Consider the following 27,043-nt stretch of genomic DNA (forward strand, 5'->3'; position numbering starts at 1 on the left):
CTATAACTACATAATCACCACTGTTAATGAGGCAAGAAAGAGCTTCTTCACAAATCACAAATTTCAAAACCTCTATCCAGATAATATGCAAGGGGATCCAATGTTGCAGTGTAGCCGTTCTCTTTCTGTTGAAAAGAATTGACGAGACCAAGCCCAGACCTGTAAGTGTATTTTTGCACTGAGCCCTTTGTTTGTATGTTTTATTGAAGTTTTTTTTTTTTTATCAGATTTGGTGGGGATTTTTTTTTTTAACTTGAGCTTTTATATAGTGCAATTTCAACTAAACGTGCTCAAAGCGCTTTACAAAGGGTCTCCCTGACCAACAGCAACACGTAACATAAAGAACTAGACACTGGCACTTTTTTGAAAAATCAGGACAAAAAGGAATTTTTTTTGTTTATTGTTTTAAAAAAAATTATTTCATGTTTTTGGAGGGTTTTGTTGAAGGGGGGGGGGGGGATTTTAAAATCAAATAACATATTTTTTAAATAAGTCTACTAATCCAATTTTATGGCATTGAAAATTGGCAGGCCTGTATCTGGAAACTGCTGTAGGTCTTCTTCAATTTGAATGGCTCACTACTTCATCATCATTGATACAGGTTTACATAGTTGGTTTTTATATACAGATTTTTTTTTTTTCAAAGCCAAAATAGGCAGATTTGAATGGGGTTTATTTTTTTTCCCACCAAAATTTTAGAGGTAAATATTTAATAAGTTGTTTTTTTGTTTGGTTTTTTTATTTTTTATTTTTTTTTTTTTTGTTGTTGTTGCCAGAAATGAATATATGACCAAATTGAATGCATAGAAATATGGATGCCAATCATGCGTTTTGTATTAGTAAACACACACTGTAGCAAGTTTCCTCGAAGTCCTCCGGACATGCGAATAAGTTTGAGAAAATCATGTACAAAGAATAATAAGGAAAAAATTAATATATTTAATAATAATATTATTGCTAAGTTAAAATCTCAAAATCAATTTTTTAAAAGGATTTTCCTAATAACGGACCCAAACCGTCCCTTAAGGTCATTTCTAATGAGTTCGAGGAAACTGTACTCAAGTGTACATTTTTTTTCCTGTGAAATTCTGTCTCTCCGTACACACGCACACCCCAAATATTTTTTTTTTGTATGTGTGTTGCTTTTGGTAGGTCTGCTTCAGAATTCTCAGAATCTAGGCTTTAACATATAAAAAAAATTATAATTATTTTTTCCTTTTACAGGATGAGATGAAGCGTGTGAGGAAAAAGCTGAATCACCTGATGCAGAGTTGTCACGATCTCATGTTTCATCCCAAGGACAAAGTCATGGAGGAGGTGGGTTTACAAATCAATAATATAATTTTTAGGGGCATTTTCGTTGCTTAGATCAATGTGTTTTTATTATTATTGATTCATCTGGCTCAATGTCAAGCTGTGGATCGGATCGGCCCACAAGCAATACGACATAATATGATGTGTCAGTTTTTCGTGTTTATCCTTTCCACCCAACAGTGAATTGAATACTGGGTCTAATTTGGATATAGTAGAAAGTACTTTTGGGGAGAAATTTAAAATGTGTAAGTTAACCACTCAACATGTAACGAAAATATAATGAGTACATTTGTATCTTAAAGTGAAACAATAGACAAATATTGAGAGAGATCACCCTTATATTCTTTTATGGGTTTTAATTTAGTTTTGGAAGCCTTTTAATTCTTGTCCAGTTAAGAAATTAAGGAGCAGGCACCAGTGTAAGATAAAGATCTGAATAAATGTTTGTGAAAGGTGCCAGAAAAAGCAAGAAAGAAAAATAGAATAAAAAATCATCCCAAAAAATCAGTCTACCTCGCGACAGGGGATCGAACCTCAGACCTTCTGATTTCCGTTCAGACGTGTAATGGTAGCACGTCTGACTGGTAATCAGAAGTTTCTGAGGTTCAATCCCCAGTCGAGCTAGACTGATTTTTTGGGATGGTTTTTTTTTTCTTCTATATTTCTTTCTTGCTTTGTCTGGCACCTTTCACATACACACTTGTTCAGATCTTTAATTCTTGTACAAGTTTTTAGTTTTACCCACCAATGAGTTATTTTTTTATCTTTTTTATACTTATATTTATATTCCTTGTCTTTTATCTCAGGCCTATATCACAATCTGTGACTTGATGGTGGTGTTCAGTCCCTACAAAGGGGAGGCAAATCCACTCATGAAGCCCGTGGTGTTTGAAGTGGCCCCTAAGCTGGTGGTCAACCTCAGTGACTTCCTGTTAGCCAAGGTGTTTGTGGAGGACGATGACGGTATGTTTTTTTTTTTTAACCTTACATCGTGTCTGTTGTATGAGAAGAATGCATTGGTCACCAATTATGTCCCTTAGTCAATGTCCAACTCAATTATGTCCCTTAGTCAATGTCCAGTACAATTATGTCCCTTAGTTGTGTCCAACACAATTATGTCCCTTAGTCAATGTCCAACACAATTATGTCCCTTAGTCAATGTCCAACACAATTATGTCCCTTAGTCATGTCCAACACAATTATGTCCCTTAGTCATGTCCAACACAAAAGACACTTTTAGGAGGACAACTCACGTAGACACAATGATATGTTACAGTGAATGACATAATCAGTCGGATGGTGAAAAGGTTTGAACTGAGATGTCAAGTTTAGTTAGAAGGTCAATTTTTATCAAAATTGAGTTCCTGTCATAAATGATTAAATCAAGCCTTTTTGTACATCTTCAGGAAATATCAAAGCTTAAGTTCACTTCTAAATATTTTTTACAGCCAGTCAAGTTGGAAAAGTATGAAATTTGAGAAAAGTTTCTGGATACCTTTCCCATAAATCTGACCATAACTTCATGAAAAATCACCCGATTAACTTCAAATAAATATTAAAATGCTCCGGGGAGCATAATCTTTCAGAAAATGCTAATCCAAAATTTTCACCTTCCGACTTATAATGTCATGCACTGACACATATCTCAAAGGGCTTGATGATTTCATACAAGTGATCAAAACTCAAAAACTTCACAACACATAGAAAAAAATAAACCACAACACTGAGATACCCATCGCATATGATGATGTAAATGTTGCTGCTTGAAGCTTGAAGAAATAAATAACAATGTGAAATTGAATGTAAGCTTAAATTTAATAAACGAAAACAGATAATGTAGACATTTCGGGATTCCCATTTATCAACAAAATAGGATGAATGAAAAACTGCAGACGAATGAGATAATACACACAACGCCATTATCCCATATTATCTCATTCGTCTGCAGTTTTGCATTCATCCTGTTTTGTTGATAAAGGAGAAACCTGAAATGTCTACATTATCTGTTTTCGTTTATTAAATTTAAGCTTACATTCAATTTCACATTGTTATTTATCATATATGACAGGACCCTTGTAAATATGACCCATGTCACTGATCAAGCGACTGAAGCAGGTTGCAAATGTATTCATTCACTCAATAATGACTTGTTTGATGTTATGGATAGTTTACTTCACTTTGACTTCACAAAAAAGTTACATTGCAAAGTCCCTGGAAGCATGTCATTTGAAAAAAAAAAAATTAATTTCACAATTTCTCAAAGATTTTGCTGGACATATTAAAACTTTCAAGATTCCGTGTACTTGGATGTGATCACCTGACAAAGCAAATAGAGGGATTTTTCTCCTGAAATTGAGAAAATATCCGCTTCAAATTGAGATAATCTTTTGAAATAGGGAGCAAATGCTTTGGGAAAATACTGACTTACTTGACTTAGATGCCTTTCGCGTCTCGACCGAAAGATCGGGTCGCCTTGGCTGTTTCCAGTATTTCCTGTGTGAGGTGTCTCCAATATTGCCGGTCCTCTGCTAGGGTTCTCAGATTTTCAAGGTCCCCTGCCGTTATGAGACTAATGCTTTGTCCAAGTGTTGTGAGGTTTTTGTTTAGGATCACGGGGAGTGTTGTGATCGGTCTTCCTCTGAAAAGGTTCCCGTGTTTTTGGAAATATCCCGACATGGCTTGGTTTGCTGGTATGTTTTTGTCCCTGCGTAGTATGTGACCGAAAAGTTGCCATCGTTGTTGTAAAATGTCAAGGGAGATTGGTCTTTCTTTTGTGATCTTATAGAGTGATTCATTTGAGATCTTTTTGGGGTATTTGATGTCCAGTACCCTTCTTAGCTGTGTGCGATGGAAGGCATCCAGATGTTCTTCTTCGGATTTTGTCAACGCCCAAGTGCCGCAGTTATACAGAAGTACCGGTTTTACAAGAGCATGGTACAGTTTCAGTTTGGTTTTTCTCTTTATTTTGTCACCTCTAATCCATACATTGGTGAGTTTACTGAGTGCGGCGTTTGATAGCTGTTTTCTTCTTTGTACATCCTCGGTGTCTCCAATTAGTGAGCCGACTTTCTTTGTTCTTTTCCATTCCTCTTTGTTCCTCGATATTGTTGTAAATTCGGTTTTATTGGCATTGACTTGGAGGTTATATTTCATGAGGGTATTTTGTATGATGTCTATATTTGCTGGTGTTGATCCAATAAAATCGACATCATCTGCATAGGCGATTTCTCTAGGGATTGCATTCTCAATATGAGTCGTTGGTTTTGGAAAGACTTTTCGAACTTCTTTCAGAGCGTGTTCTAAGTATATGTGTCTTCCGGACAACATGGCTGACACCTGTTGACATTGAGCTTCGGCTCAGTGGATAGTCTTATGTTTCAATTTATTCACTGTGTGGAATCTTTAATTTTTACCTGAGGACTAATCTTAATATTGGAACTTTTAACTTAAGATCTATTAAAAGTAACATTCGAAAGGAACAACTGTGTCAAGATTTAGAAAGTTATAAAATCGATGTGTTGTGTTTACAAGAGACGAAGATCCAAGATGGCGTCGACCAAACAATAAATGGTCACAGACTGCTGTGCTTTGCTTCCAGTTCACCTCACTATGGATGTGGATTTCTCATAAATAAAAACTTGGGAAAATAAGAAAATAAAAATAAAAATTGTTTATTAAAGTAAAGCCACTAATAAAGGGGCATTGTTTTACTGATTTTCCAAGAACGGCCTGACAAATTATCCTTAATATATTGCTTAACTCTTTAAATTTGGCGCATAAAATTTATTTATGTTAATTGACAAAAGTATATACTTCTGTATTTTCCAAGTAAATTTATTGGTTGTCATTTTATTTGTACAATATTGGGGTTGATCAAGCAATCTCTTACTTCTTTACCCAATGACAGATGACCTTGATGAGAATGTCAAGATTGAAGAGCTCCACAAGCGTCGTAACTTCCTGGCTAGCTTCTGTAAATTGGTTGTCTACAATATCATCCACGTTAAACACGCTGCCACCATGTTCAAGCACTACATGAAGGTACGTATTGACAACACGTATTTTAATATGTACAGCTCGTTACAGGATTTAAGACAGGGAAGAAAAATTGGCTTGATCAAATTTGAGAGATTTATATTTATTTTGTATTTTAAAATTATTATTATTTTTATTTTGTTAAAATTTTTGTGAAACTCATAAATTTATTTTACATGACAAAGGCATAATATGATGTAAAGAAGGGAAAATTTGAGCACAATAAAAAAGTTTTTTTTTAAATCTCTATTCCACGATTGAAATTAAAAAAAAAAAATTATTTTTTTTCAAACTTCCAATCATATGAACTTGAGAGAGAGAGAGAGAGAGAGTTAAAAGAATTGTAATTCTATATCTCCACTTCCATTTTCGAACTTGTATATTGTTTTGGTGATACATTCACAGTTTTACAACGATTATGGAGACATTATCAAGTACACCCTCAGCAAAGCAAGAGAAATCAACAAAGTGACGACATCAAAAACTCTGGCTATCAGTTTGCAACAGGTATTCATTTATAATTCAATCCTGATATATTCAGGGCTGTCTACTGTACTTAACAATTTAAAAATTCGTAATTTTTTTGAGGAATTCTAGTCGCTTTAGTTAACTTTGATAAAAGTCAGCCATTTTCCCTCACAAAGATTGAATAACACTTGAAGGATTATGCTTCAAATTATGTGCGGCTATGTGGTCTTGTGGTATGACACTCGCTTTCGGATCGAAAGTTCCTGGATTCAAGCCTCGCTCGGCGCATAGTTGAGTCCTTGGAAAAAGCTCTTTACTCACATTCTCTCACTGTACTCAGGTGTAAAATGAGTACCTGGCCATTAGTGGCGTGGTCTCCGTCCGAAAAAATTATAATATCGCCTAACAGGCGTCATGTCCCATCGTTCATGTTAAGTGTTGCTGTTGGCCAGGGACCCCTTGTAAAGCGCTTTGAGCACATTTAGTGGATGTATAAAAGTTCAATAATTTTTAAAATGATTTTTATTTTAGTCTGGCATCAACATTCATTTTAGATAAGTTTTATTGACTTAGAGATTCTCATAAAGTTATGAAATTGGAGGAAGTAGTAGACAGGTCTGAATTATGCTGCTTTTGCGATTTAAAAAAAAAAAAATATTCATTCATTATATTTTTCTATCTTTTTTTTTCTTCTATTTTCTATATGGTCACAGAAATGGTTATGGTGATAATACTACTATTAATAATCATTATGATAATGATTTATAACGGCAATGGAAATAATCATTTTTCTATCCTCTTTGTGGTCACAGAAATGGTTATGGTGATAATACTACTATTACTGTTATAATCATTATGATGATTATTAATAATAGCAATGATAATAATCATTATTATTATTATTATAATTCTGTTAGATAATAATTCTTGAACTTGTAGTTGTTCTATGTTTAGAAAGCCCTACCACATTCTTAATTATTTCAGTTGTTCAAAGAATTGCAAGCAGAGCAAGGCGAGGTTGACAGGTCATCAGATGCCTTCCAATCCATTAAGGTAACAGTTTTCATTTTGATACAATAGGCTTCATCAGTCGTGACGTCACTTCCCTCGTAATGACGCATTGTAACTTAAGTAACTGGTTCTAATTTATCGGAACAATGGCGGACACCCTTATGAAATATTTCTCCGACGAGCATAAAAGTGTGTCCAGAGGAGAAAAAAACATTATAAATCTGATCATGTTTTGACTTTTATACATTCTGATCACATGACATGTGAAAAAGTTCTAGCCAGCATGAAGAATAAAAATTAGAGCGGTTTTATCCAGAAGCAATACCACGTACATTCTTGTCAAATCAATAGAATAGAAAAATGAGATTTTTTTTTCAACCCATAATTGTTATTTTTAAATATCACTGTGAAAACTTTCATTTGTTGTAAATTGGTGCGGTGACCGATGATATTTTCCCTGGATTATCTCATAGTTCGTAGGGTCCCAAGAAATCCTGACAGGATGCCCAGAGCCCCCAACCAGGGGGATAGGTTGCACAATATAAATGTGCATTATTATTATTATTACTCTGTGCGGCTATGTGTTCTTGTGATATGACACTCGCTTTCGGATCGGAAGGTCCTGGGTTCGAGCCTCGCTTGGCGCATAGTTGAGTCCTTGGAAAAGGATCTTTACTCACATTCTCTCACCGTACTCTGGTGTAAAATGAGTATCTGGCTGTTAACAATGTTGTCTCTGTCCAAAAAAAATTGTATTATCACCTTACAGGCGTCACGTCCTGTCCTAAATGTTAAATGTTGCTGTTGGCCAGAGACCCCTAGTAAAGCGCTTTGAGCACGTTTAGTGGATATTGTGCTATATAAAAGCTCAATTGAAGAAAAAAAATTGTACTCTCATTTTTTTTTTTTTTTCCTTTGATAATTTACTGATGAAATGTTTAATCATAGGTAGGAATTTCCCAATCAAAGGTTTCATATACTATGTGCTCCCACAGCCCCTCCAAGAAATTTTGGACGTGCTCTGTACCCTTGGTCTGGGTGGGGAACCACTTGTCCCCTCTGAATTCTTGATTTTCAATTCCCACATACGATTAATCTAAGAGGTACAAAAATTGTTGTTTCTAACAATTCAATTATATTTCACAACAAAGACTTTCTCAACTTATGTGGGTTTTATTTTTTGGGGTTTTTTTTTTTTGTATTTGTAGGAATTGTCGAGACGATTTGCTCTGTCATTTGGAATGGACCAAATCAAAAACAGAGAGGCCGTGGCCGCTATGCATACGTAAGTTTACTTTTACTTTTTCTTTATTATATTTTGTTTTTCAAATTTTATGAATTGATTCATCTGTTTTAATTAAATAATAAATTTAAAAATAAATAAAAATTCCCTTTATTCATCCCGTTTGGGGAATTTGTTTCTAGGGTCTATTCCAAGGGAAGACTGGAATAACCCAGGCATCAGCCGCAGTACAGCATTGCAAATTGAGCTAGGGCGAGGTGACTTGCTCAAGGCCACACAGCGCAGCAGTGGGTGATCGAACTCTGTACCTTTCGGGTACGAAGCAAAGACCGCATCGCTGAGCAACGCTGCCCCATGTTTCACACACAGACTTTTACAAGTTTCCATTTGATCCTTATAAACAAACCAGCCTGTCATTCAGGTTTATTTGTATGAAAAGCGGGTGGTTGGATGGGAGCATCACCCTTGAATCATATACCTATGATGTTCGCATGGGTGTACAATCCGATAGTGATGTCGTTTCTTCTTCTCTTTACTAGCCTATCCTGCTTCTTTGGTTTGTGATTGTATTTTTGACAGGGGATATTATTTTTTCTGTAAATCTTCTGCCTGTTTGTTCTTGGTTATTTATAATTTAGCTTATGATATCTTTAGGTTATGATTTTAATTTACATTTGTACTATTTTTGTTAGATTGCTTGTTTTTTTGTTTCAGCGGTCTCTCATATAACCTCAATTGTGTTGGAAGAGACCTAAAGCAACAAACAAAAAAAGGAGTCAAATTTGACGAAATTCTGATATATTTTTTCCCCTAAAAGATTATGATTTTTGTACCAAAATTTTGGAGAAAACGTGATGAAAAGTAAAGTATATTTGTTCAAAGCTTATATCAAATCTTACCCAATTTAAAAAGTGATGATTTTCAATAGGAGGTTGTCATTTGCCTTAACAACATTGTCCTCTCATCTCTCAGACAACTACTTTATTATTTCATTCATGGTGTTTTGTTGACGAAGGGAGGAAACAGGAAATTGCTACCTCATCTGTCTTTGTTAATTAATTTGAAGCTTCCATTCCATTCGACAATACCAAAATCTAGAGGTCCCGAAATAGTAAATAAAATGTATAGTCAAATAAAGCGAGTAAAAATTACTCTCATAAAAGATGCAAAACAAAGTAAACGATGTTTTGGCCTTTGGCCTTCTTCAGGTAAACAAGAAGAAGGAAATATGTTTATATATGCTACTTCATTTTACTATACATTCCATTTGGAATCCTGCTTGATGGATTATCTATATATATGGATGGATTATATATATATATATATATATATATATATATATATATATATATATATATATATATATATATATATATATATATATATATATATATATATATATATATATATATATATATATATATATATATATATATATACCATCAAGCAGGAATCGAAATGGAATGTATAGTAAAATGAAGTAGCAAAAAATTACTCTAATAAGATACAAAACAAAATAAAAGACATTTTGGCCTGAAAAAGGCCAAAGTCCGAAATGTCTTTTATTTTCATTTTTTAGCTACTTCATTTTACTATACATTCCATTTGGAATCCTGCTTGATGGATTATCTATATTCCTTCAATTCATGGAATGCCTTGGCGACGATATCTTATGATGCCGTTGTGGAAGTACGTAATTTAAAAAAAAATTTAATTACTATTATTTATATCTTCAGCAGCAACATTTGCATTGTCAAAGTAAATTCATTCATTCATTCATTCGTCCCATGATCTGATGATCGTTGCAGGGGAAACATGGGATGGGATGCAGCTCTCTCCACTTTCCGCCATTCTTCTCTATTGTTGGTCTTCTCCAAGAGTTCTTCCATCTTCATTCCTGTCCATTCCTTGATATTGTCCATCCAAACTTTCCTTTGTCCTCCTCTTCTTCTTTTTCCTTAATTTGTATGTTTGAGAAGTATATTACTTATAATAATGCTAACGTGCGGGTATGTGGTCTTGTGGTATGACACTCGCTTTCGGATCGCAAGGTCCTGGGTTCGAGCCTCACTCTGCGCCTAATTTTAGTCCTTGGAAAAGGCTCTTTACTCACATTCTCTCACATACTCAGGTGTAAAATGAGTACCTGGCCGTAAACAGTGTTTTTTATGTCGGGGGGAAAAAAGATTGTAATGTCGCCTAACAGGCGTCATGTCTCGTTCTACATGTTACGTGTTGCTGTTGGTCAGGGACCCCTTGTAAAGCGCTTTGAGCATGTTTAGTGGATATTGCGCTGTATTAGAAAAAAAAAAAAATGTTTTTTAAATTGAGCTTTATATAGTGCAATATCCACTAAATGTGCTCTAAGCACTTTACAAGGGGTCCCTGGTCAACAGCAACATTTAAGGGGGTACGCGCTGGTCGAGAGGACGGTTTTACTATGAATTCCACTAAAATTATCGAAAATGAGATTAGGGCACTTTCAGGTAATTCAACCTTTCTTTAACACACTGAAAACATTCAAAAGGCTAAATTTTTACAAAAAAGTGCTTTAAATAATTTTTTTGTGACGCAACTATCGTCTAAACGCAAAGTTTTTCCGTCATTTTTGTCAGAATCAACGTTCGATAGTCCTTAGTAACCCGCACTGAACCCCGGCTTATTTGGTATTAGCAGAAATGTCAGGGAAAGGGCATTTCCGTTTTTTCACATTCTTTCGCGTATGTGTCACAGGTCGGCGGGGAAATCGAGAAAATCCAAGCCTATTTTCCTTTCTTTGATTGGCTGAAGAGACGTCTAGGAGTTATTTTTAGTAATTACCGTCATGGAAAATTTTAGCTCACATTCCAAGACCAATCGTAACCCGGTTTTCAGTCACGTGACATAACAACGGGTACATTTCCGGAGCATTCGACTACGTTTACTTACGCTTCGATTCGAACTGATTTTTGGTCGTTTCATGACAAACTTCACTCCATTTACTTATTTGCAAAGTTTTATCATCATTTTCCAAAGAACCAAGAATTGGTAGATAATCATTTCGACGCCTGGATACCGCTTTAGCCAGTAAGTATGTCTATTTATTTATTACTAGTGAAATCAGATTGACCGGTTACAGTCTCAAAGTGTGCATTCCATTCTAAAATGTAAACATTGACGATAGTAAAAGAGAATGCTGCTCGTAAATAATTCTAAAGGCTAATTTTTGTTTTTATTTTATTTTTAATACGATTATTAAGAACCACACTGTTTTCTTTGATTTACATTAGACTAGTGAAGATCATTGAGCTTGAATAAGGAGATAACTAAACGCCGATCTATAGTAGATCTTAGACAGACAGATAGACGTCGAAAGCTAACTTAGACTTGGATTACCATTGACGTCAGTGAGTTAGAACTTAGAGATTATCTAGATTGTGCTTATTTTTTTTTATAACCATCATTCTACAAGAGTCTGTGTGTGTGGGGGGGGGGGGGTGCTCTCAATGCTCTGAGGTATGGTTCTCGTCTCTTGACCTAAAGGCGTTTCTTTCTTTCTGATCTATAGTTTCTGCCTTTTCACCTTTCAGTGTAGGGCCACTTTAAAGTGAAATTACTCTAGACCAAGGCATTAGCCAAGCAGGTGGTCAGCCCACTGTGACTTTTTGTTACCTTATTGTGGTAGGAATTCATTTTGCCCAGAAAGCGGCCTTTCTGCCTGCTCTTTTAATTTCTTTAATGTTTTTTTTTCTTTGATCCAAAGCAATACCAGATCTGTGCTTAACTATGATTGGTAGCCAGAATTCTTATGTGTGGGTATCTTTTGTGCTTTTCAAGGCAAAATTTTGGGCTGATTCCAACACTGCTTAGCAGTAGGGGGTGCAATAAAAATGTTATAATAAAATTATCTTTTTAAAACCCCTTTATTCATCCCATAGTGGAAATTATTCTCCAGGGTCTATTCCAAGGGTAGATTGGAATAACCAAGGCGTCAACCGCAGTGCTGCACCGCAAATTGAGCTAGGGCGAGATGGCTTGCTCAAGTCCACACAGCACAGAGGCTGGTGATCGAACTTGGTACCTTTCCGGTACGAAGCAAAGACCGTAACGCTGAGCTAAGCTAACCCCCGATTTCTTTATTTTATATATATATATATATATATATATATATATATATATATATATATATATATATATATATATATATATATATATATATATATTTTTTATTTTTTTTTATTTTTATTTTTATTTTTTTTTTATTATTATTTATTATGGTATATCTATATTTATTTATTTTCACAGATTGTCATGCCTAGAGCCAAGGTTTCCACCTTCAATGCTTCCATTAGCAGCATGAAAAGGAAGTCACGGAAAGATGTTTTGAAGAAGGCAAGGGATGCGAAGAAGCAGAAATTTTTTAATGAACCAGAGCCAGCATCCACATCTTCTGTGACATCTTCGCCCCACGCAGCGACTTCACCTTTATTTCCATCATCTTTTTCTTCGCCGCAACCAACAGCTTCAGCTTCTGCTTCTTCATCATCAGCTCGTAAGTTGGATTTCTTTGCCTCTACGTCTGAGCCTTCATCTTCGTCTTCATTGGAATGTTCGACCATCGTGCAGCTGATTGTATTCCAGGATCTTGTTGATTGTCTTCTCTGCCCTTTTTGTTTCCAGTCTACGTTGGAGGTTTCACGTGATTCTTCTGTTGGTCTTGCCATTCTTCTACATTTGTCTTGTAAATCATGTTCAAAAGTTATATCGTCCTTTTATACATCTCGTAAAAAAGATAAATATTTTGAAGTTAATCGTCGTGGAGTCGCTTCATCCTTGGCTAATGGAAGTGGACAGGCTGGCTTAGCCTCATTTTGCGGCATGATGGATATGCCTGTACTACATCATAAGACCTTTCTTCGCCACCAGAAGGCCATCCACCGCCAGTTCGCCAGCTATTCGTCTCGTCTCCGTTCTGAAGCTGTTGATGTTGTTCGTCGAGCGTATCCTGAGCAGGCAGGGCAACCAATTGTTGATGTTGATGTTTCGTATGATGGTAGTTGGCACACGAGGGGACATAAATCAATGTTAGGGATAGGATGTGTGATAGAGAACAGAACAGGACTTGTAGTGGACCATGAGGTTCTTTCCAAGTATTGCCATAAGTGTGTGACAGTAGGAGACAAGCTGAAGGGGGATAGTGATAGGTATGCAGAATTCTTGAGTGGCCATAAGGAGGAGTGTGATAGGAACCATGAAGGATCATCAGGTAGTATGGAACAGGTAGAGGCTGTGAATATGTGGAGTAGATCTGTAGAGCGGAATGGACTTAGATATAGAACAATGATTAGTGACGGGGACAGCAACACCATCAAGCAGCTAAACAATTCGGGACCGTATGAGGGGATGACAATTGAGAAGAGGGAGTGTGTAAATCATGTAGCGAAGAGACTAGGAACAGCATTGCGGAAGACTGTGGACAACAAGAAGAAGGTAAAGGTAACGTTAGGAGGGAATGGAAAAGGAAAATTGACAAAGGCAAAGATCGCCAGACTTCAGAAATATTACACGCGGGCCATTAGATCACACAGTACTGTGGACGACATGCGACGCGCAATTTGGGTTTCTTTTTATCACTGCACCTCAACCAATAAACAGCCACGCCATGAGTACTGCCAAGAAGGAATTGATTCTTGGTGCTTCTACATGAAAGCCAAGGCTAATGGTCTGCCAGCACCTGACCACGACAGACATATGACCACATTTATTCTACCGACTGTAGCAGAACACATCCATGACGTTTATGTTAGATTGACTGATGATGATTTGTTGGGGAGATGTTTATTTGGAATGACTCAGAATGTAAATGAAAGCATCCATGCTTTGATTTGGTCTAGGTGTCCAAAACATGTGTTTGTAGGGAGACAGCGTTTGGAAATTTCATGTGGGATTGGAGTAGGAGAATTCAACAAGGGAGCAAAGGCATCGCAGGATTTCATTTCGGCAATAGGACTTAGTGTGGGACGACATTTTGTGGAGCATGGGACTAAAAGGGACAATGTTAGGATAAAGAATGCAGACAGAGCAGGTGAATTTGTCTTTAAAAGGAAAAGGGAGATGAGGAGGTTAGCACAGACAAAGGAGGAAGAACGTTTACATCAACTGGAAGGCGGTGAGCAGTATGCTGCAGGCGGCTTCTGATTGCGGAGTCCCAGACGACACGTGACATTGGATGGATTACCTCAAACGGATAAGTACCATTTTTATAAATTCATAACTAATCGTTATCTTTTTTCCACAGGAGAATGATTCTTGGGTTTAAAACAACACAGTTTAGGGGGTTCATGACACTATATTTTGTATAATCTACGAGAAGGTTCGTTTTTTCCCATTTTCTCAAAATGTCATTTTCTTAGGGGGTGGGATAGCAGGGAACAAGATTTCTCAAAAACTGTCTATTCAATTTCTTTTTCCTTTCACACACTTGTGTGTTTATAGTGTGGCTACATTATGTCAGAGGCTTTTGGCAATATAAGGATTATATTTTTAGATATGGGGGTCCAAAGAGGGTAAAAACTGCGAAAAAGGAAAAATTTTCACAGTTTTACGGATTGAAGACTTCCGGATGCTATAAAATCTTTACTAGGATAAGAATAGAAAAATCCCTCTGACATAATGTAGAGCAGTATAAAAGACACCTACATAGCAAGTTTCAGTGAAATTGAATAGACACTTTTTGAGAAAAGTTGTTCCCAAAATCTGAAGTTTTCGGGGCGGGGTACCCCTAAAATGCCACCTCATACACACCGATAGTGGAAATTATTCCAAAAAGTCTTTAGAAATATGCTTGGACACACATAATACTGCAGAAAAAGCATTGAAAAGATCATTTTTGATAAAACTTAATAAAATTGTCCTTATTGTGACAGTACCCCCTTAACATGTAGGACGGGACATGCCGCCTGTTAGGCGATATTACAATTTTTTGGACAAAGTCAAAGCTGTTAACGGCCAGGTACTCATTTTACACCTGAGTACGGTGAGAGAAAGTGAGTAAAGAGCCTTTTCCAAGGACTCAACTATGCACCGAGCGCGAGGCTCGAACCCAGGACCATCTGATCCGAAAGCGAGTGTCATACCACAAGACCACATAGCCGCATATATAAAAGATCCATTTTTATAATAAAGAAAGATAATAATATGTCCCACCCAATATCATTCCCATCATTCCTCAGGGAGGGCATCCAGTTCAGTTTGAACCCATTCGACAACCACGAGAAGGGACCCACCGGAGCTCCTCCCAACCTGGCCTTCCTGGAAGTGTTGAACGAGTTCACCAACAAACTGATGAAGCAAGACAAACGCACAATGTAAGTCATCATCATCATCATCATCATTGCCTTTTCCACCCTGGGTCAGGGTATAGGCCACAGACAAACAGTTTCCATCCTCCTTCTCTATCCCGAGCTAACTTTTTTTTTTTAAATCTCATTCCAGGTCTTACCACTTCTCTGTATATCAGCTTCTTTAATTCTTCTCCATGTGGGTTTTTTTGTTGTTGTTTTGTTTGGATGTTTTGTTTGTATCTTTGTATTTGTAGGAACTGTCAATCAAGACGATTTTCTCTTTCATTTGGAATGGACTTCAAACTTGCACGTGGTTTTCTTTGACGAGCTGAAAAAAGTGTGTATTTGTAACAGTGCTGCCAGATTGACCAAAAAAAATGTATCCTTCAGAGCCATGGAGCCGGAGTTTTATCCCGGTTTCTATCGCGTGAAACGGACAATAACAATTGCTTACTATCCTTTGGATAGGACACTAGTCTATCGCAAAGTACGTTCTGCCAAATCTAACAGACTCAGCTACCCATTCACAGCTGGGTGGACAGGGGCAGAAATGAATCTTGACTGCACTCTCTCTCTCTCTCTTACTCTCTAACTCCTCTCTCTCTCTCTTTCTCCCTCTCTCTCTCCCTTTCTCTCTCTCTCTCTCTCTCTCTCTCTCTCTCTCTCTCTCTCTCTCTCTCTCTCCCCCTCCCTCCCTCCCTTTCTCTCTCTCCCTCCCTTTCTCTCTCTCTCTCCCTTTCTCTCTCTCTCTCTCTCTCTCTCTCTCTCTCTCTCTCTCTCTCTCTCTCTCTCTCTCTCTCTCTCTCTCTCTCTCTCTCTCTCTCTCTCTCTCTCTCTCTCTTTTAAAAAAAAGTTTTAAGTATACAAACCCTTCCCTATCCCTCCAACAGAGTAAATTACTTGGACAAACAAGTTGAAGGTCGTCTGCCCGAGCACCGTGCAGAGGACTGGCAGCCCCTGTTCAGCTACCGCAACACCCTGATGCAGGGAGATGCGGATTGGAACCCTCTGACTCTCAAACAGGTGGCCCAGAAACGCTTTGGACGGGGACGGCCTAGAGCCGACAGTAAGTGCTCGTTGATCACTTATAGAAAAATGTTATTATGTCTATATTGTGCGACTCTATGGTCTAGTGGTATGACACTCACTTTCGGATCGGAAGGTCCTGGGTTCGAGCCTCGCTCGGCGCATAGTTGAGTCCTTGGAAAAGTAAAGGCTCTTTTACTCACATTCGCTCACCATACTCAGGTGTAAAATGAGTACATAGTCGTTAACAGCATTGTCTCTGTCGTAAAAATTGAATTATCTCGTTCTACATAATATAATAATGTATAATTTATGTACTTTATTCATCCAAAAGGAAATTTTTGTGCAGACATGTAAAATGCCAACAATGATATATAAACATAATAGACGTAAATATAATGTGGTAAGGTAAAATTTGGTAATCGGTATAGTGTAATAATAATGTAAGCTGTAAGAATAATTACATAGTATAAATTTCAAGGGACATAAATTATCTAATTGTAAAGATATAGATATCTAGTAAAGTGTACATGATAAATGTTGCTGTTGGTTAGGGACCCCTTGTAAAGCACTTTGAGCACATTGTGTGTATTGCGCTATGTAAAAGCTCAAATTTTTGTTTTTGGGGGGGGGGGGGGTTTATATCAGATATGTAGAGCTGCCAACTGTTTTATTCCAGATTTCCCTAATTTTACACAGCTATTTGTCCTAATGTTGGCATATTTTGATAATTCCTGTACCATCATTTTTTAAAAATCCACTCTCCCTTCTCCCAGATTCGGCAGACTTGAGCTATGAGCCTGGGACCCCGGCTCCCATGAGCGTACAACCCATGACCTCGACAGCCGTCAAAAGGAGACATTATACAGAGATTGAGGAGAACTCGGAGATGGGCTCCGAACAAGATTACGAGGAAATGTAAGGCCTCCTCGCACACCCTTCTCACGCTTTTACAGTTGAAAAAAAAAAATTGGTGTTCGATGTTCTTCGGTTTTATTTTGGAAAAAAAATCTTTTGGATTCGATTTGGTTTTCATATGTGACCCCTCGTCTCAAAATGGTATTATGTCAGGATGGACCAGATGCTAAAAAGTCAAATTATAGTTAAAACTGGTCAAAAATATGAAACGTTGGTATTTAGCACAGTAGAATATGATATTCCTTCTCCTCTATAAAGCATATAAACTCAACTTAAGCATGATATTTTCGGGCTACAAATTCCATTTTCAGCATCGTAATCATCCCGACTTAATACTGTTTTGAGACGAGGAGACATATATTATACAGTTGCGTCTCTCTCTAATCCGAAACTCCATAATCCAGATGTTTCCATTATTTGGACGGATTTTTTTTTTTCTCTTCTATATTTGTACATTTTAGTGACTGACTGATTCCACACTATCCGACTGTCTCTGTAATCCGGATAAAATGCTGGGAAAGGAAGTGGTTCGAATTGGAGAGACGTGACTGTATTTTATTTATTTTTATTTTCTCTGTAAATATAATTCTTTCTTTTTCATTAAAGTTGCATTGAAACATTTTTTTTGTAAAATGTTGTAGATATGTATTTGATATTCATGTAAATTCTTTTTTTATTTTTTAAATTTTTTTTGTTTTTTTGTTTTTCGTTTATTTATCACTTTTATTTCCTCTTTGGTCTGTGCCCTGCAGTGTTGATTCGGTATGATGTCGAAGAAAGCTAGATGTAGAAATTTGAGTTTTGTTTCAAAATGATAAGCATTAGATTAGATTAAAGTTGTTTTTTTGTGGGTTTTTTTTTTTTGAAGTTTTAGGAATAAAACTCAATTCTCCTGTGTGAAAGCTTTTGAAGACCACAGGGGGGAAAAGTCACACAAACGTCGCGCTGACTCGGTTTTGAAACACATTACAAAAATTTCTTTTTTTTTTTTCTTTCTCTCTTTATCATAATATTGGTGTCCTTGTTCAGTTAATTCATATTTTCATATTTAACTTTGACAAACGGACTATACTTAAAGTAATAAACAGATATGTATATAACAAGCTTCTAAAAAAAAGTGAAGGGCTCCGAGCACATCTTAGTGGATGTTGGGCTAAATATGTACTAAATGTTCTAGTTTGCTCTAGTTTTAGTTTATAGTTATCTTTCTTTTCTTCTATAAATGCAATCATCTCTCTAGCAACAGTCGTGAATTTTTACAAGTAGAGTCCCATTGATTTACAAGTATAGTCTATTCTAAGACTTCACCAACAAGGCAGCTATAGATACAAATATTTATGGGATTATGTGGCTATGTGGTCTTGTGATATGACACTCGCTTTCGGATCAGAAGGTCCTGGGTTCAAGCCTCGCTCAGTGCTTAGTTGAGTCCTTGGAAAAGGCTTTTCACTCAACATTCTCTCACCGTACTCAGGTGTAAAATGAGTACCTGGCCGTTAACGGCGTTGTCTCTGTCCGAAAAAAATTGTCTCGTCCTGCATATAAAGTGTTGATATTGGCCAGGGACCAGTTTAAAATGAGTTTACATTGTCATTGTCAATATGTTATAGACATTACTGTAATAAGCGGCTAGGCAGTGTTGTGGTACGGAACTCGTCTTCTGACCGGAAGGTCCAGGGTTCGAGTCTCGCTCTGAGCTGCACATAGTTGAGTCTTTGGAAAAGGCTTTTTAACCACATTTTCTCTCATTTCTCAGGTGTAAAATGAGTATCTGGTCATTTAACAGCGCTCTGTTAGGGGGGGGGGGGGGGGAACAGGCGTCATGCCTCGTCCTACATGTTGAATGTTGCTGTTAACTAAGGACCCTTTACAAATCGCTTCGAGCATGTTTAGTAGATTATATTGGTTTATACAAATGCTCTAGTTCTGTTTTGGTTTTGTTTTTTGTTCTTTTTGCTTTCTTTTTTTATTAGACATGATTGTTTTTGGTGTACCGTCTTCTAAATGTGAACTGTAAAAGTTTGATCCATTGTCGGGCAACAACCTACTTTTAGTTGCTTTTTGTGTTTGTGGGGGATATTTTTTAATTTATTTCACATGAGGACATTTCCTGATAATATTCATTCTCTCTCCCAATTTCCAAAATTAACGGATAATAACTTATTTTTAAAATATCATCATTATCATCATCATGACCAAGACCACCGTTATCATCATCATCATTGTCATCATCATCATCATCATCGTACATGTCGCAGATTTTCCCAAGGATTTTCTATAATTTTTGGTTTTGGAAGAGTTGGTAGGTCTATAATCGGGAAAAGCGAGTGGAGCAGGCACTTATGTTGATAACAACAACAAATGAAGTGAGTAGAAAAGTGCCAGAAGACAAAAGAAAATTTTAAAAACTCTGAGTGGTGGATTCCTGCGACTGTAGAGCTACCCTCTCCCAGTCCCAGCCAGGCGGAGTTGTACCAGTAAGGTCACGGGTTCGAGCCCCCATTGTCAGTTTGAGCCCCATTGTCGCAAAGGTTTTTTTATTATCTACTGTCTTCCAGCACTTTTCTAGTCACTTTTATGTCTTGTAGGTCTAAAATGGGTAGCTTTTTCTCTTTAGAACTGACAACACTAAAGTTTACCTTAAAAGGAAACGGTCACTCGAAACCTCATTTTGTCAACCCATGATATTCACAAATTAAGAGAACAATCCCCCCCCCCCCAAGATATGTTTACGGTGTGGGGCTACTTTATTTAAATATGGCTTTGGAGTAATAGGTTTCATAACCCATTTGTAAATATCTCATATTCAAGTGTTTAAGTTAAGTGGTGGTAGTAGTTGTTGTAGTATAGTAGTAGCAGTAGAATAATAGTTGTAGTTGTAGTAGTAATAGTAAGTTAAAATTAAGTAGTAGTAGTAGTAATAGTAGCAGTAGTAGTATTACTAGCAATAGTAGTAGAAGTAATATTGGTAGTAATGGTAGTAGTAGTAGTAGTAATAGTAGTATTAGTATTAATAATAATAATAATGATAATAATAATAATAATAATAATGAGATGCCTAGGTAAGCCCATAAAGAGGTAAAGAAAGAAAAAAAGGGTCTGAAATGTCATTTGTTTTTAAAAAAATGTGAATCACATTTATTTTTTATATTTTCTTTACCTTGAATTAGTTTTTTTTAGGGGTGAAATCTCTTCTTTTTCAGCATTTGACATCCATGTTCTCATAGCTCATACAATATTTATTTCATTTACATCCCCCCGACTACACAAATTGAATGTGTTCATATATATAACAACATACTTACAACAGACAAATGTATTTTGTGTTGTCAAAAAAAAAATGAAATTATTTTTGATGTCTTAGGTTGTTTATTTTTTTTTAGAATGCATGATTATATATATATCTCATTTATATATCATTTGTCTCATAATTTTGTTTCATTTACGTTGTCTATTATTTTTATTTTTCGAAGAATGAAGTATGATGTTGTATATAATTGACATTTTGTAAAACAATGAATGAATTTGTATTAACAGAAATTTTAATCCAAGATTGCTGAAGAAAAAAGTGAATAAAAAACGCAAACAGTAAGGAAAAACAGTTCAGCGTGTTGACAGAATTTTGTTTCTTTCTTTTACTTTTTTTTTTATCGTGTTTAGATTTTCATTTTTTAATGTTTGAAAAAGTTTCATTTGTGGCCTGTGTTCACTTCTTTTCATTTTGTGGGTTGTTTTTTCTTTTCTTTTCTTTTTTTTGTTTTTCTTTTCTTTCTTTTTTTCTTTTTTTTTCTTTCCTTTCTTTTTTTGTTTGTTTTTCTTTTGTTTTTCTTTTTTTTTTTTCGTTTCATTCTTAATGTTGTTGATATTTTCATTTGTTGTTTCAGATATTAAATTTTTGCTTAAATGACAAAATTTTGCAGCATCAGCAAGTGTCAGACAACCTTGCCAACGGTTATTATATTACGTCATTTGCCTAAAATATTTTTTTTAAAAATAAAAAATAAATAAATAAAATAAGCAAAAACCGAAACCAGTCCCCCCCTCATCATCAGCTTTACTGGACTGGCAGTTTGGTCTCCATTCATTTCCTTTTTGCATCCACGTTTTCAACATCTCTTCTCACGATACAATTTTCTTTCGTAATCAAATGTGTCTTGATTGTTTGTCTTCTAGTGAAGAAGTTTAGGACCAAAACGTCATTTGTCTTGTGTTGTCCCCCTTTCATACAGGGTGTCCATATAGTCTGGACACAGTAAAGTTAAATATTTTTCAAAATAGTATTCAAAATTTATTGCATCGAGTTCATGCAAATTTTGTGAAACGCATTGACATTTGCATTGCAAATGATGGCGCTCATATTGAAGATATTATTTGAATAAAATAAGTAGTGAAAATAAAACTTATATACCAAAAATATTCAACTATCCTATGTGTAAATGGATGACTTTATGGACACCCTGTAGAGTCACATTTCATCATCATCATGATCATTGCCTTTTTCATCCTGGGTCAGGATATAGGCCACAGACAAACAGTTTCCATCCTGTCCTAACTTTTTTTATCTTGTTCCATTCCATGTCTTCTTATCACTTCTCTGTATATCAGCTTCTTTAATTCTTCTCCATGTTAATACTCTTCAACAGTCGTAACGCCACTTCCTTCCGAATGACGCATGGTAACTTAGAAGCACTAGCTCTAAGTTATCGGAACAATGGCGGACACCGTATGAAATATTTCTCCGGCGAGCATAAAGGGTATCCAGAGGAAAAAAAACACATACATTTGATCATGTTTTGACTTTTACACATTCTGATCACAAGGCATATGAAAACTTCTAGCCAGGATGAAAAATAAAAAGTAATGATTTTCTTTGTTTAGAACCAAGATGGCCGCCGTTGCCAGGCGGCGTGACATCAGACTATTGAATCGTATTTGAAGCTGCTTGTTTGGGGAAGACGTCATCGGATCGGCAGAGTCCTTTCGGCTTTGTCTATTGTCCTTCATGAATTCTGTCATTGCGGAAACTCTTCAGTCGCCCAAGTTTTTAAAAAAAGGATTTGATTTGTCCATCTGTGTTTCTGTAACAGTTTGGAGTTTTACAAAAGGGGTGTTAACCCTCCCTTCGACAACCCCCAACCTGGAGGACCAGGTGACTCAAAAAAGGGGGGAGTCCGACACCATTAGTCGCCTTTTACGACCTGCTGGCTTGGCAGCAGCCTCTTATGGTTCTCACACTACTATGTTATGACGATCGACCCAATCAGCAAAGTCCGGTCCGCATTCGTGCACCGTCGCGAACCCGCCTGGTAGCATCGTCACAACACACCTTTCGACTAGATGCTCTGCCGTCTCGGGTTCTTGCCCACAGCGGTGAACATAGTAGTGTGGCGCCCGGGATAGCGGCTGCTATTCGGGCACTGGGTTGGATCAAATTTAGTCACACACCAGGGCGAGCAGCTCATGTGGCTCGTTGGCTTGATACCTGGGATGGTCTCGTGACGGTCAACCGGGATTTACACCTTTGCCCTCCCGTGTGGCTCAAGCCCCCTCACCAGCTGCAAGGTAAAGATCCACGAGGGGGCTTGGCATTGGGCTATTCTTGCACCCTCTCAGTTGAGGGACCCCGGACACCACACGGGGGAGAGTCACACTTACTCTATTTATTTTTCTCTCCCTTCATTCATTTCATCCTGTCAGGTTTTATTTTCCCTTTGTTTTGTTGTCCATCCTCATCAACTCTTCATCGTTTTTTATTGCCACGACTGTTGGAGCAATAAAAACTCGTCGAGATGTGGAGTTTTTACACCAGTTTCTGTAGCATTAATGTGATAGTAACAATTACTTAATACCCTTTGGGTAGTTTGTTAGTTTATGACTTTGTACTGTCCATCGGATTTAACAACTAGCTACCCAATCAATAGTCTGGCATGGCAGTTTTTTAAAAAATATCACTGACTTGCATTGCCGCCGCAAAATCTGCATTTTTTTTTGCAAAAATTTTGCAAATTTTCGAGATTTTCCAAAGAAAAAAAGATACAAAAATTTTAAAAATTTTAGAAAGGGGGGGAAAAAAAGATTTTTTTTTTTCTTTTAATTTGATAGCTTGTGTAGAACGTGAAAGATCATTAATCAAGAGTAGATTCTTTTCATCCTTTTTACTGGCGCTGATATGACCTTGCATTTGTTGCAAGCGCCATGAAATCCTTAAAAACAAATACCTTTCTCTTTCATGAAATACTTAAGGGTTTTTAGGAAAAATCAATCGCAAATTTGCACATTTTTCTATTTTTAGCTTGCAAAATTTGGGATTTATTTTTTTATTTTTTTGCAAAAAACCGCCATGTCCGAATACTGAAATGCAAAAAAAACAACTTTGCAGAGTGGCCTATCATCACCAGCTTGAGTACTCGGACCTAATATTGGTCGTGTTATGAGTCCAAGACTGTACCTCCATGCCACACTTAATTAAGTTCCTGGATGTCGTTCAACTCGTCCAGAATTTCCTGGAGAAGCCTGTACTACTGCATACTTCATGAAGGTGGAGTTTACACCAGTTTCTGTAGCTTTTACAACAAAAAAATAATAATAATAAAAATTGTGATGTCTTGTCCTAAATGTTTACGTTTAAGTGTTGTTGTTGGCTGAGGACCCCTTGTAAAGTGCTTTGAGCATGTTAAGTGGATATTGCGCTATTTAAATCATACCTGCCAACCCTTTCACTTTTGGTGGAATCATTCCTATTTTCACTCTTCCTCTCCACTATTTCCGCCATTGTCTCTAAAATTCCAATTTTCAAAAATTATGATAATGGTAAGAAGAAGAGAGAAAAAAAAAAAGAAGGGGGGGGGGAGGGTTAAAAAGGTGATATTTTGTTTAATGATTGCTAAGTAGGAACGTTAATTGCACTAGATAAAGATCTGAACAAGTGTGTATGAAAGGTGCCAGGCAAAGCAAGAAAGAAAAATAGAAGAAAAAAACCATCCCAAATATTCAGTCGACCTCAACTGGGATCGAACCTCAGACCTTCTTTCATACACACTTGTTCAGATTGGTAATCAGAAGGTCTGAGGTTCGATCCCCAGTTGAGGTCGACTGATTTTTTGGGATGGTATTTTTAATTCTATTTTTCTTTCTTGCTTTGTCTGGCACCTTTCATACACACTTGTTCAGATCTTTATCTTATACTGGTGCCTGCTCCTTAATTTTTTTCTTTAATTAATTGCACTCCTTTATCCATTCCCCATTCCATTACCTAACACTGATCTGATACAAGAGAATACTGTTTTTATGTGTTTGTTTGGTGGCAAAGTTGGTGGTCACTTTGATACAGAATTATCCATTTCGTAAGAAATTCCTATTTTATTTTTGTCTCAAATTCCTATTTTCTGATGCTATGATTTCACTTGTGGAATGTGAAGGGTTGGCAGGTCTGTATAAATGCTCAATGCTCATTCCTCTTTTTTTTCTACAACTACAAGTCCTCAATGGAAGTTGTCTCCCTTTTAGAGCGTCTGTATCATAGTAAATGACAAAGGGTCTTCTTTAAACCAGGAAAAAGGTGAGTACGCTCTCACCGGCCAGGCGGAGTTGTCGTACCAATAAGGTCGCAGGTTCAAACCCCACCGCCACCGCGAAAAAAAAATTTAAAAAATTTATTCTCTATTGTCTTCTGGCACTTTTCTATTCACTTCATCTCTTGTTGTTACAAACATAAGTGCCTGCTCCACCCACTTTTCTGAATGAAAAAGGTGAGACTGACTGTGACTGTGACAAAATCTCGTCTTTGTAAAACTTCGCACACACACACAAAAAGAAAAAAAAAGATTTGGAATCGTGTTTTAACTCACTCAATCCTAGAGATTTTTTACTACTTTTCAAAATTGGAAAAAAAGTGACCCGGGTAAACTACGGATATAGTCGGTGTTAGGGTCAGTGAGTTAATTAACCAATCAAAAAATAAAGGAAAGAAACTGAAAAGATCTAGAAGATTTAGCCAGTAGGTACTTTGTCAAAAAACATTTGACTGGGTGGGGTTCCTGACCTCCCATAGTGGGCAGGGAGGTACTGACTGTGTCTTCTATCCCCCTATATCTATTTTCCAACTTGCTTTCTGTCTTTGTCCTGGAATGAGATTACTTAGTTTTGTCCTGACCCTGGCTGGGAGGGAAACAGTCAAATGTATAGTTAGTTTTGAGAGATGATTTTTTGTTTTCCTTGTAAATCATCTCTCTGTTATATACTGTATTAATTTTCCTTTTACATATATATGATTTGTAAACAATTGAGTGTGTTCCTCTCGGCGAGGACCTGTGCTTATGTCTGGATGAGACATTTAGTGATCTCAAACTAAGTACTTTGATAGAGTGCTTTTGGAATGTACATCTGTTCCGTATTAGAACCATATCCCCTTTGTCTGCCTTATTCTTGAATGCTTTAATTGTAATTCTAGAACTTTTTACTATCCCATTTTCTTCCTTTTTACTGGTTCTGATATGACCTTAACGTGTTGCAAGTGCCTTAAAACCCTTAAAAACAAAAGAAAGAAACTCTGAAAAGATCTAGAAGATTTAGCCAGTAGGTGCTTTGTCAAAAAAAAAAAAAAAGCATTGAACAAGATTCTGTTCTGCTGGATTTCAGCAAGGCCTTTGTTGGTTGAGTCCACCCGTTAGGACTGCAGCCTATAACAACAGCAACATTTTATGTCAAATATCATATCCTATGTCATGTGTTTTAGTAAATCACTGTTCTATGTTAATCAATGTTGTCTCTGCTCATTGATAATTGGATAAAGTTCAAATGTTCGATTAATGTTCATGATCATTCTGTAATCCCAAATGTTCTGTTCTTTATCTAAGTGTGTTCCATTGATAATTGGATAAAGCCAATCTTAGCTCAAAGTAAAGTCAACCAGCAGCTTTCTGGGTGGGGTTGGCTTTATGAGGATTCCACTGTACTTGGAATTTATGTGGTCCAGCGTTATGACACTCGCCTTCAGATCGGAAGACCCAGGGTTCAAGTTCCAGTCTCAGCATTGCCTTGTTGAGCCCTTGTGAAAAAGGTTCTTTACTCATATTCTCTCATCGTACTCAGGTGTAAAATGAGTAGCTAGCCATTAACAGTATTGTCTCTCCCACACCCCCACCAAAAAAAAATTTCAAAATTTATAATGCAATATAGCCTCACAGGTGTTATGTCTCGTCCTACTTGTTAGGTTCCCTTGTAAAGCACTTTTGAGCATGTTTAGTGGATAAATGTTCAAGTGTAATTTTTGATCTTGTTCGTACATTACTTTCCATCAGGAGCCACGGTAGGACCACTAGACAATCCAGCGGGTGGGCCACTGCCTCATCCTCCAAGCATCATCACCACCAGGATAACGCTTACAGCACTCCAAGGCATTCTTCATCGACTACGTAAGTTTTTGGATGATTTCAATCAAAACACTAACACCGGGATACCATTCTTATCCGGCTTTAACCCTCTCCTTACCGCCTACATCAAAATCGTTGCATTTGTTACGACACAATTTACATTTTTCTAATTCAGATTTATTTTGTACATCACAAACTTTGAAGAATGATCTTTGTTTAATTTATAAAAACATAAAGTTGTTTTGTAGAAAGCTTGTTTGAGTTTTAAAATAATCAATTTTACTTTGGGGTAAGCCTGCCATTTTGGGAAAATACTGAAATTGATCGGTAAGGAA

General features: G+C 36.7%; 2 protein-coding genes across 3 annotated transcripts in view; both read left to right on the forward strand.

Annotated features, from left to right (window-relative positions):
* LOC144980712 (cohesin subunit SA-2-like) overlaps positions 1-27,043 on the forward strand; it is a 75,968-nt gene that overhangs the window by 38,642 nt on the left and 10,283 nt on the right. The window contains exons 21-32 of one of the 2 annotated variants that reach the window (XM_078928429.1): positions 81-161; positions 1,225-1,317; positions 2,121-2,277; positions 5,222-5,355; positions 5,755-5,856; positions 6,802-6,870; positions 8,037-8,113; positions 15,283-15,417; positions 16,284-16,459; positions 17,196-17,337; positions 20,875-20,925; positions 26,637-26,750. In XM_078928429.1, the coding sequence (XP_078784555.1) occupies positions 81-161; positions 1,225-1,317; positions 2,121-2,277; positions 5,222-5,355; positions 5,755-5,856; positions 6,802-6,870; positions 8,037-8,113; positions 15,283-15,417; positions 16,284-16,459; positions 17,196-17,337; positions 20,875-20,925; positions 26,637-26,750 (1,331 nt within the window). The remainder of the gene's footprint in view (positions 1-80; positions 162-1,224; positions 1,318-2,120; positions 2,278-5,221; positions 5,356-5,754; positions 5,857-6,801; positions 6,871-8,036; positions 8,114-15,282; positions 15,418-16,283; positions 16,460-17,195; positions 17,338-20,874; positions 20,926-26,636; positions 26,751-27,043) is intronic. The other variant, XM_078928430.1, reaches the window with a different exon arrangement.
* On the forward strand, positions 10,999-14,344 carry LOC144980714 (uncharacterized). The gene is made up of 2 exons (XM_078928432.1): positions 10,999-11,137; positions 12,356-14,344. The coding sequence occupies exon 2, from the start codon at positions 12,362-12,364 to the stop codon at positions 14,246-14,248; it is 1,887 nt and encodes a 628-aa protein (XP_078784558.1). The 5' UTR covers positions 10,999-11,137; positions 12,356-12,361; the 3' UTR covers positions 14,249-14,344.

This window comes from Berghia stephanieae, chromosome 10 (genome assembly GCF_034508935.2).
Source record: "Berghia stephanieae isolate SIO BIC M18660-M18661 chromosome 10, UCSD_Bste_1.3, whole genome shotgun sequence".
Classification (NCBI taxonomy): Eukaryota; Metazoa; Mollusca; class Gastropoda; order Nudibranchia; family Aeolidiidae; genus Berghia; species Berghia stephanieae.